Raw genomic sequence first — 12,171 nt, forward strand, 5'->3', positions numbered from 1 at the left:
TGTTATTTATCGAATCACCTAACTATGTTTAATTGTCACTCGATTAAATGAATCATGTAAAAATTTACTCATTAGGAATTTGGGGCACCATGGAAGAAGTTGTTTAACGAGTTACCATCTCCCGAATTAAACTCTTAGAATATATATGTTACATATCGATAACAGTCACTTATCAAATAATTACTTCAACAGTCTCATTCTGAACGTCGCATAATCCATCAACCTGCAAGAACCCTAACCTTATTGATGAATCAGCAATACATAAATTGGCTTAATTATTTATTTACTAACTAACTAAATAATAACACAATACCAACACACACACACAGGTCATTGATTACTAACGTTATACAATGAAAACAGGTCCCTAGTGGACTGGACTAACAATAGCATGAATGCTTGGGTAGAAGGAGGGTCAGAGTGGAAGGGAGAGACAGAGATTCAAACTATCGTGGTTACTATGCTGACAGAAATCGTAATACTTATGCACCCAAATACACTCATTCAGATTATAAATGCAACATGTATTTACGTGTAGCTGTCCTCGATAGTTGAGTTGATGATGTAGGACTCTGGTTTGCCCACCAGAGATTCCAATGTCCTTGGTAGAGGTTCTGGTCGTAGTAGTGGTTAGACTGGATACTTCAGATGTACCAGTGGTTGTCTGAGAGGGATTGTCCTCTCCTCTCGTGTCTGTAGTGAAAGTTCTCTAGACGACTATACATGCCAGCTGCAGACTGCGATGATAAGGTCTAGTGCATGGTCTTCTTCTTCACCTCGTGTAGAGGTTGAGAGTTTCAGAGTTTCTCCATTTCAAACGTGTGGACTAACGTCTCACGTTTTCTGGACTTTCTGGTCTAACCATTTTGTAATGGATAGCTTCAGCTTCACGCTTCTTGGTCTTGTAGAAATTCAACCATTTGCAACATCCGGCTTATACCGTAGTATGCTTGGTCTTCCTTTGGTAATGGAGTTGTAGTTTTAAACCATTTTGTAATGTTTAGCTCACGCTTCACGTCTGCTGGTCTTGTAGAGTGTCAACCATTTTAAGCCGTGGGCTTCCTGGTCTGGTAGAAATTCAACCATTTGCAACGTTTTGCTCACGCTTCACATCTGCTGGTCTGAGGTGAATTTTGTCAGATGGCTTTTTATGCACTCGGGGTAAAAGGGGCGTTCCATCATGTTTGTGCTCATCTGGGCATGGCCACTGACTGAGAACAAATCAATATGGAAAACAATAATCTCATCTAGAATGCTAAATTCACATTGTTATCTTCAAAAAATTATTATATACTTAAATCATTTGTTTTATACAACAATTAGATGCAAACCTCATAACTGGGAAGTGTACCCCTCCAGAGATACAGTTATGTTGTTCCACCATCTTTAATGACATCACAGCATAGTAACGAATTTGACATGATTGTTCTTTAAGTCCCCACCAACCATTTCCCACATTATTTTAAGTAGGAATATTGTTTCATTATCCACTTTTGGATGTTGGAGTCTTGGCGGGAAGACTTCCGTTGTTAACAAAGGGGTCATTTCTCCCAATACTTCATGGCAAGGAAGAGAAAGTCTGCACGGTATTTAGACCGGTCATAAAACTGGCCCCCAGGAAAGGGGGTGTTCAAACCTTTGCCTAGTTGGAATGTTTGATCCTCAACCCATGAGGGCAAGTCATGAAAATAATGTTGTTAAGAAGGCAGAGCAGTGCTTTATTATGGACAGACTTCTCCCCATCTTAGCTACTGTTGAATCAACATATTTTGACCATGACAGTTTACAATCCAAGGTTACTCCAAGCAGTTTAGTCACCTCAACTTGCTCAATTTCCACATTATTCATTACAAGATTTCGTTGAGGTTTAGAGTTTAGTGAATGATTTGTCCCAAATACAATGCTTTTAGTTTTAGAAATATTTAGGACTAACTTATTCCTTGCCACCCATTCTGAAATTAACTGCAGCTCTTTGTTAAGTGTTGCAGACATTTCAGTCACTGTAGTAGCTGACGTGTATAGTGTTGAGTCATCCGCATAGATAGACACACTGGCTCAAAGCCAGTGGCATGTCGTTAGTAAAGATTGAAAAAAGTAAGGGGCCTAGACAGCTGCCCTGGGGAATTCCTGATTCTACCTGGATTATATTGGAGATGCTTCCATTAAAGAACACCCTATTTGTTCTTTTAGACAGGTAACTCTTTATCCACAATATAGCAGGGGGTGTGAAGCCATAACACATACATTTTTCCAGCAGCAGACTATGATCGAAAGTGTCAAAGCCGCACTGAAGTCTAACAAAACAGCTCCCACAATATATGTATCATCAATTTCTCTCAGCCAATCATCAGTAATTTGTGTAAGTGCTGTGCTTGTTTCGATGTCCTTCCCTATAAGCATGCTGAAAGTCTGTTGTCAATTTCTTTACTGTAAAATAGCATTGTATCTGGTCAAACAGAATTTTACTAAGGGTTGGTAGCAGGCTGATTGGTCGGCTATTTGAGCCAGTAAAGCGGACTTTACTATTCATGGGTAGCGGAATTACTTTTGCTTCCTTCCATGCCTGAGGGCACACAATTTCTAGTAGTCTTAAATTGAAGATATGGCAAATATGAGTGGCAATATTGGCCTTCTATTATCCTCAGTAATTTCCCATCCAAGTTGTTAGACCCCGGTGGCTTGTCATTGTTGATAGGCAACAATCATTTGTTCACTTCTTCCACACTCACTTTACGGAATTCAAAATTACAATGCTTGTCTTTCATAATTTGATCAGTCATACTTGGATGTGTAGTGTCAGCGTTTGCTGCTGGCATGTCCTGCCTAAATTTGCTAATCTTGTCAATAAAAAAATCATTGAAGTAATTGGCAATATCAGTGGATTTTGTGATGAATGAGCCATCTGATTCAATGAATGATGGAGCTGCGTTTAAGGTACTCCAAAGCTTTTTGCTATCATTCTTTATATCATTTATCTTTGTTTCATAGTATAGTTTCTTCTTCTTTTTATTCAGTTTAGTCACATGATTCTCAATTTGCAGTATGTTTGCCAATCGGTTGTGCAGTCAGATTTATTTGCCATTCCTTTTGCCTCACCCTTCTCAACCATACAATTTTTATATTCCTCTTCAATCCACGGTGATTTAACAGTTTTTACAAATCAAATATAATCTAATTGTATTGGTCACATACACATATTTAGCAGATGTTATTGTGGGTGTAGTGAAATGCTTGTGTTCCTAGCTCCAACAGTGCAGTAGTATCTAACAATTCACAGCAATACACAAATCTAAAAGTAAAAGAATGGAATTAAGAAATATATAAATGTTAGGACGAGCAATGTCGGACTTGCATTGACTAAAATACAGTAGAATAGAATACAGTATATACATATGAGATGAAAACGTTCTGTGCTAATAATGGAAGAAATAACACACAAAAAAACAAAATACTGCAAAGTTGCTTAGGAGCTAAAAGCAGAGCTGCCTTGTATGTTGGTGCCATCTTGGCTTCATGCAGTCATTTTCTTAAATGGGTGCATGCTTATTAGTAAGTGCAGCGTCTGGTTGTGCCTCACTACACACCACAGACCAACAAATATTGTTTACATCAACAACATAGGAATCACTACATAACATATTGTATGACCTCTTATACACTATATTAGTCCCAGCCTTTGGAACTTTGGTTTTCGTAAATATGGCTACTATATTGTGATCTCCACATCCAATGAATTTGGATACTGCTTTAAAGCACATTTCTGCAGCATAAGTAAAGATGTGATCAATACATGTTGATGATTTTATTCCTGTGCTGTTTGTAACTACCCTGGTAGGTTGACTGGTAACATGAACCAGGTTGCAGGCTCTGGTTACAGTTTGACGTTTTTTCTTGAGTGGGCAGCTTGATGAAAGCCAGTCAATATTTAAAATACCCACAAAATATACCTCTCTGTTGATATCACAGCAATTCACATCGAGCAATTCACACATACTGAGACTGTTAGCACTTGGTGGTCTATAGCAGCTTCCCACAGGGCTCTCTCTCTGTTTCTCCCGTCTTAGCAGACTCCATGTTCAGCAGCCTGGGCCTGGGGGCTGTGGTGATGTGGCTCAGCCCGGGTTATATCACCTTGATGTGTGTCTGATGCCTATGTAACTCGTTGAGTGACAATACTCTCTCTCTGTCTGGCCTCCATCAAGCAGACTCCATGTTCAGTGGCCTTGGGCTCGGGCCTGTGGGGGGCCTGTGGGGGGCCTGGGTTACATTAATATGATATGTGTCACTTACTCTTTCTCTGTAACTCGTTGAGTGACAGAACTCTCTCTCTGTCCGGCCTCCATCCAGCAGACTCCCTGTTCAGCGGCCTGGGCCTGGGGCCTGTGGTGGGCCTGGGCCTGGTCGGCCTCCTCCTGGTCCTCGTGGTGGTGGACGTGAGCTGCTACTTCCTGCGCCAGTGCGGCCTGCTCATGTGCATCACGCGCAAACTCTGCAGCAAGAAGACGGCCACCAGCGGCAAGAGCAAGGAGATGGAGGAGGGCAAGGCCGCCTACCTGTGAGTGGACCTTTGAACTGCGAAGACTGACCTTGTGTCATAGAATGTGTGATGTGACATTATCAGTCAGTCAGGCAGTTAGTCGCAAGCTATTGTTCACCTTCTCACTCACTCTCTCACTCACTCACTTACTCACTCACTACCTCACTCACTCACTCAGAGTGTATCTCAATTCTTTCTACTCCCTTTTCCCTCATACATTCTGATCTGGAAGAATTGGATAGGTGAAAGCTAATCCTCCATTTGGTTTCAGACATATTTATTTTCACCTGTCCAAACTTTACATATACAGTACCAGTCAAAAGTTTGGACACACCTACTCATTCAAGGGTTTTTCTTTATTTTTACTATTTTCTATATTGTAGAATAATAGTGACGACATCAAAACTATGAAATTACATATATGGAATCATGTAGTAACCAAAAAGGTAATAAACAAATCAAACTATATTTGAGATTCTTCAAAGTAGCCACCCTTTGCCTTGATGGCAGCTTTGCACGCTCTTGGCATTCTCTCAACCAGCTTCATGAGGAATGCTTTTCCAATAGTCTTGAAGGAGTTCCCACATATGCTGAGCACTTGTTGGCTGCTTATCCTTCACTCTGCGTTCCAACTCATCCCAAACCATCTCAATTGGGTTGAGGTCGGGTGATTGTGGAGGCCAGGTTATCTGATGCAACACTCCATCACTCTCCTTCTTGGTGAAATAGCCCTTACACAGCCTGGAGGTGTGAAGGGTCATTGTCCGGTTGAAAAACAAATGATAGTCCCACTAAACCAGATAGGATGGCGTATCGCTGCAGAATGCTGTGGTAGCCATGCTGGTTAAGTGTGCCTTGAAGTCTAAATAAATCACAGACAGTGTCACCAGCAAAGCACCCCCACACCATCACACCTCCTCCTCCATGCTTCACGGTGGGAACCACACATGCGTAGATCATCCGTTCACCTACTCTGCGTCTCACAAAGACACGGCGGTTGGAACCAAAAATCTAATTTGGCCTCATCAGACAGATTTCCACCAGTCTAATGTCCATTGCTTGTGTTTCTTGGCCCAAGCAGGTCTCTTCTTCTTATTGGTGTCCTTTAGTAGTGGTTTCTTTGCAGCAATTCGACCATGAAGGCCTGATTCACACAGTCCACTCTGAACAGTTGATGTTGAGATGTGTCTGACTTGAACTCTGTGAAGCATTGATTTGGGCTGCAATTTCTGAGACTGGTAACTCTAATGAACGTATCCTCTGCAGCAGAGGTAACTCTGGGTCTTCCATTCCTGTGACGGTCCTCATGAGAGCCAGTTTCATCATAGCACGTGATGGTTTTTGCGACTGCACTTCAAGAAACTTTCAAAGTTCTTGAAATGTTCCGTATTGACTGACCTTCATATCTTAAAGTAATGACGGACTGTCATTTCTCTTTGCTTATTTGAGCTGTTCTTGCCATAATATGGACTTGGTATTTTACCAAATAGGGCTACCTTCTGTATACCCACCCTACCTTGTCACAACACAACTGATTGGCTCAAACATATTAAGAAGGAAAGAAATTCCACAAATTACCTTTTAACAAGGCACACCTGTTAATTGAAATGCACTCCAGGTGACTACCTCATGAAGCTGGTTGAGAGAATGCCAAGAGTGTGCAAAGCTGTAATCAAGGCAAAGGGTGGCTATTTGAAGAATCTCAAATATAAAATATATTTTGTTTTGATTAACACTTTTTTGGTTACTACATGATTCCATATGTGTTATTTCATAGTTTTGATGTCTTCAGTATTATTCTACAATGTAAAAATAAAGAAAAATCCTTGAATGAGTAGGTGTGTCCAAACTTTTGACTGGTAGTGTACGCGGACAAATCTGTATGTGTGAGAGAGGGGGAATACAAGACTATGTGTTTGTTCAGAGTGTCTAAATCAAGGTACAGTGTGTGCTTATCTGTGTTCAGGCTTCACTGAGCATGCCATTACAAAACCACAGCTATTACTATTTACCTCCGCTTTCATTCCCATGGAACTGGAGTTTAATTTGACAAAAGCATGAATAATTAATACATTCAAGAAAGGACTGATGACTCTAGCACAGCAGAATGGATGTAGAGTGAGAGTGAAAGAGCGATAGATATAGGGAGAGATGGAAAGAGCGAGAGATAGGGGTTGGGGAGAACGAGAGTGAAAGAGGAATAAAGAGGAGATATGAATATAGGGAGAAAGATGGATAGAGTGGGAGAGTTGTCAGTGTGCCTACGTGCTGTCTCTCACTTGAGGCAAGGGATGGGAAGGGAAGAGCCTAACAAGACAGCGTGTAGCTAGACTGACATTGTGCTGAGTCACAGGGAGGTGTAATGGAGTCTGCTGTGTGTGTGTGTGTGTGTGTGTGTGTGTGTGTGTGTGTGTGTGTGTGTGTGTGTGTGTGTGTGTGTGTGTGTGTGTGTGTGTGTGTGTGTGTGTGTGTGTGTGTGTGTGTGTGTGTGTGTGTGCGCGCGCGTGCGCGTGCGTGTGACTGTCTTCCTGCTGAGACTGCTGACTGCCTCTGACTCAGGCCTTTCTACACATCTGAGGGATTTGGATTAATGGAAAGTAGGAGATGCTTTAAGTTTAAGATGCTAATTCAGGTCCATCACGGTGCTTAAGTGGTGCTAAAATGGTATTCTAAGTCTTAGAGATGTGTTGAATGTTCTGTAGGATTGTATAAGTTATGTAAGACACTTACATGTAAATGGTCCACCTACTCATGCCAGTAAGTGGTGAATGGAAAGAGTTAATACCATGTGTATAGTTACATTTGATTCTGATGGAGTTGACTCGTGTAGGGTTGTGCTACGTAATCCGTGTATGGTTGTGCTGGTCATGTCTATGACGGGAAACATACAGCCTGTTTTACCAGTTTGCTTTGGGCAGCATCTTATTCCAAAAAGTTGTTCCCTTCCTTGCATCCTCGCTAGATCTGATTAGACTGGGTGTAAGCAAAATAAAATAAACTAGCTGGAGCTACTGCTTGCACCAACTCAATTGTCTCAGATCTGCAGGGGTGTTGAACAATAGCTGCCCACTTTATATTTCCCAAAGAATCACATTATCACTAAATAATTTGATTAAATTAAACTTAAACTTTAATTCACTGGCTAATTAACTATTAATTGATTTCAGGAATGAATGCTTTCAGCATTTTTAGGTGACTAAGCATATAAATGTGCATTAGCAATGTATAATATGAGTTATTTAGTTACATATTTGATGTGGTTTTGCCTGCCATAATTAATTTTGTATTGAGCAAGGACGTGCTTATGTGGAAAAGGTGTTTATAAACGGTTTGTGTCCTTTTAAGAGATTCACATTGTGTTTCTATAGAAACAGAAATAATTCATAATCATAATTTATTTAGCTTATATAGTGCTTTTCAGTACAATAAAACATCTCTAAGTGCTTAAAAAGCGAAATAAACAAGCACAACATTATAAAAACAAATTAACACACGTCCAAATATAGAAAAATGCATTTGGGGACATAATATTACTATGAATAACATTAGGATGGAATAAATTACACAGAATAATGTTCCAGTTCGTTTATGTACAACACCGAACAGTATTGATTAACCCATTTATGTCTTCTACCGAGATAAATGTGCAATTAATCTCCTACACTTAATTATTGTTTAGCATTTAAAGCACTGTACACTTTTCACTAAGTGGCAAATATAGTGGCAAAGTAACTGACCATGTTTTTTTAGGTTTGTAAGATTAGTTCTACATCTTGGAAGAAATAGTAATTGAATCATCTTTGGCTTAGGAGTGTTGTCTTATATTATAGGTTATAATAGGATATTTAAGGTCTGGTTCATTCATGGGACTTGACCACTGCACTTTTGCTTCATAAAGAGCATGGTTTATATTTGTTTCCTACATGCTGTTTAGAAGACTTGGACTCGTTTCTCTCTTGTGTTTAAACCAGGGGTCTCAAACTACAGGCCTGTAAGCCAAATGCGGCCCGCAAGCTGCTTTAATGTGGATGGTACTTGTCAATTGTCTTTACACGTTTATATTCGGCCGTCTCAGACTGTTTGAGGACTGAACCTTATGCTGGGCATACACAACACGACTTCTAAAATCTTAACAACTTGGACGTGCGGCGATTTCCTTGTCTCAAATATTTCATTCTGTCCATCCTCAACCCCAGGTTGCTCACATTACATGATGATTCCCTAGTTGATCTTGCTGTGAGTTTCTCGGTTGTCGTAGGAAAAAACTGCCGACACGCAAACAGTGAGCTGGTTTATTAGTGTGCACATTATTATGTGCAGAATTTTTTTTTTTAAAGAGACAGAGGAGCAGAATATGGACTTAATATTAAATAATAATGATAATATGAAATAATATTTTTGGTTTTTGTCATGGTAGGATGCAGATGTGATATTGGTGCCCAGGGTGGGTGGAGATTTCACTTAAGGACCATTGGAATGGTCTAAAATGAGCAAACTCTGCTCATCCGGGTCACCAGGCCATGTAAAATGAACTTGCCCATTGAAAAGGCATTGCGTTCTCTCCACAGCTCCACCAATCTATCTTCCATCACCTCATTCCACACGGTGTGTGTTATTGTTGCTTTCCTCTTCGCCATCATTGTTTTGGTCTCACATGCTGAGTGCTCATTGGCTATTGTCAGCAATCCTTGCCCAATCGCGTTGTAGCACTGCTCATACTACAAGATGCACGACCAAAATGTCAAAAAATTCTCAGACAACCGACAGGGGTCTGGAGAATGGAACAGCCATCATCTGTGTGTCCTTGACTCGCTCAAACTACGCGAGTCCCAACGTACTGATCCTAGCCCAAGTTCATAGGATTTCACCCCGATCATGGAAATTGGTCTGGGATGGGGAATTCGTGGCCCAAAAAAATTGTGTAGTGTATGCCTGGCATTAGGGACTTTTCAGGCTTATTATAGGACATCGGTCCCCTCAGAGTCATTACTAACATACTGTGGAGCTTAACACCCAAACCCCCTGAGATAGGAAGTGGTTGAACCCAGGGCCAGCCAGGTTCCCCGACTCAGCCCAATGCAATCCCTTTGGATTGTCAGCAAGCCCCAAAGCACTGGTGTGGATGGCCTTATTGGCGCGATTAACATTGTCGGAAGGAAGAGCAAGCGAGCGAACGAGAGGCTTCCCCACTGTGCTTTAGTGTCACTTTGAGGCTCTGTTAGATTACAGGCAGGCACACTGAGATATCTCCTCAGCCTTCTGTGTGAGGGTTAAGTATACAGGGCTGCGCGGAGTCATGGCCGCTGGAGATATCATAGAAGAGAAGGAGAGACGAGAACAGGAAAGCACTGCTTCTGTCTGCATTGTGTCACAAATGGATTTGCTGAAGTTTGTGTGTGTGTGTGTGCAACTGTGTGTGCACGCACGTGCATGCTCATGCCTGTGTGTGTTTATGCATAGGGGCGATGGGTCCAAGGATCCTATCGTTGAGATGAGAACGGAAGAGGAGAGAATAACTAACCACGATGGGAGCCCAGTGCACGAACCCAACGAGACTACACCTCTCACAGAGCCAGAGTAAGAAACCAGAACCACTAGGGTTCTAAGGCCCTGTCCACCCTAATGCTGCGTTTAGATGGTACGAGGTAGATAGTAGACGGCAAACCGGATGTCATTGTTTTCAATGACAGCACGACGTTAAATGCCGTTGATGCTGGCGGTGAATGCCGTCAGCTGCCACGGTAGAAGGGACTTGCCGCCAGAGTTGAAATATTTAAACTTTTGCATTAGCTTTGTTTTCTACCGGATGTAGATTTGCACTGATTGTTTACTGAAATCACCATAGCAACGCATACCGTCATGCTGGCTTGCTTTTGCCGTCACCCTCTTTCTTGCTTTCTTGTCCAGCTATGCTGACTGGTATGACGTTTTTTGTGTCCCTCGTCTAACCACAGCATAATGTAACCCCACTCTTACCCAAATATGCAGCCTATTAGTAGTAAAGGGCACAGCGCTTTAGCTGAAGTTGACAGGAAGCATAATGAGTTGATGTTTTAGTCTGTTTTGCAGGTCTTGGCTTATGCTGTTACCCTTGCACACACTTAACTGATATAATTTATCGACATGGTTATTGGTTGTAGTAGTGGACTGGACATATAGTAGTGGGAATGTGCTTTAGTATGAAAGAGTATGGCGAAGTCAGGCCACAACCGTGCTCAGTCAGTGAAGTGTTGTCTTTAATCGACTGAGCTTGTATGCATACTGTAAGTGAATCAGGTGTAGATTGTTCTTTGTTGTATTTTCAACGTTATGATCAAAGATTAAGGATTGTTTTTGTTACATCATTTTTTGTTTGTGTATTTTTTATGTATGTTCAGTGAGTGAATTGAGGGCTGTTGAAACTGTTGACTATATAAACCACTATTTTAAGATATTGATAAAGTAAATGTATTAAATTAGACAGTCAGTCAGGTAGTGTTAACTTTTAATGTATTACGTGCATTGAGTAGCAGTAGGGGACCGTCAATTACGTTATGGATGCATCATTCTCCATCGTCTCACTCTATGCTGCCATGGAAACCACCACTCATCGCACCTCTTATAGTTCTACAATAAAGATGCATGCTCTGTATACATGTATGTAAATGCATTATCTAAATGTCATATCAAAATGTATACGTTTCACCGAGTTATTAAGTCCTTTCACATTCCACATTTCTATATATTGATTGTTTATGTGTGTCTTCTCTGTACAGTATGAAAATGTATGCACTCACTAACTGTAAGTCGCTCTGGATAAGAGCGTCTGCTAAATGACTAAAATTTAAAAAATGTTACTGTTACCGTAATTAACAATTAACAGCCATGGTCATGAGTGAGACATGGGTTGAGTGAAATGTGTAGTTATAATTAACCCTTTCCTCTGAGGTCTCTCTCTCTCAGATATGTCTGTCTCCTTTGTCTCTCTCCCACAGGAAGCTACCGCTGAAGGAGGAGAACGGGAAGGAGACGCTCAAGCCCGACATGATCGAGATCAAAGTGCACAGCGACAACAGCATCCACACAAAGCAGGACGTCAGTAAAGCATAAAACGTGTGTGCCCTCTCGCCCCTCGCTGCAAACAAGAACATTTCGGAGCGTTCTACCCTGAGGCCAAAACCCAGAAAAAAAAAGACACCGAAAAAAATATGATGATATCTCTTATATGTCCATAAGGGCCCAGAGAAAAAGAAAAGTGTGTGTAAATACCAATAAGAGAGAGCAAGCCAGAGAGAAAGAGAGAGGAAGACCCCAACAACAAGCGTTTTTATGTGATTAATCAATGTTGTTGTTTCTATCCAAGATGGCTCCAGTCGAAGACACTTCGTGTTGATCAGTGATTGTAATATTGTTTCGTTTATTTCCTCTGACTTTGGTTTCGATGTTGTTTTTTTACGCCTTGGCCGTTGCTTATCCGTTGCTTTTATTTATTTTCCTTCCCCCTCTTATTCATTCCCCATTAGCAAAACCCACCCGCTCCTACACACATACATACATACATACACACACGAACACACACACATCAAAGCTCTCTGTCTTAAGGATAAGTACCACCACTATCGACTCCCACTCAAGTCTGCTGTGCCTGGTAAAAA

General features: G+C 41.2%; 1 protein-coding gene across 1 annotated transcript in view; it reads left to right on the forward strand.

The window, feature by feature from the left end:
• LOC311110359 (neural cell adhesion molecule 2-like) overlaps positions 1-11,626 on the forward strand; it is a gene marked incomplete at both ends in the record, with an annotated part of 404,388 nt that extends 392,762 nt beyond the window's left edge. Inside the window, 2 exons of the mRNA XM_084188905.1 lie at positions 4,348-4,555; positions 11,512-11,626. Coding sequence (XP_084045031.1) covers positions 4,348-4,555; positions 11,512-11,626 — 323 coding nt within the window. The remainder of the gene's footprint in view (positions 1-4,347; positions 4,556-11,511) is intronic.
• Between the last annotated feature and the right edge of the window lie 545 nt (positions 11,627-12,171).

Source organism: Coregonus lavaretus (genome assembly GCF_964263955.1).
Source record: "Coregonus lavaretus genome assembly, contig: SUPER_35_unloc_4, whole genome shotgun sequence".
Classification (NCBI taxonomy): domain Eukaryota; kingdom Metazoa; phylum Chordata; class Actinopteri; order Salmoniformes; family Salmonidae; genus Coregonus; species Coregonus lavaretus.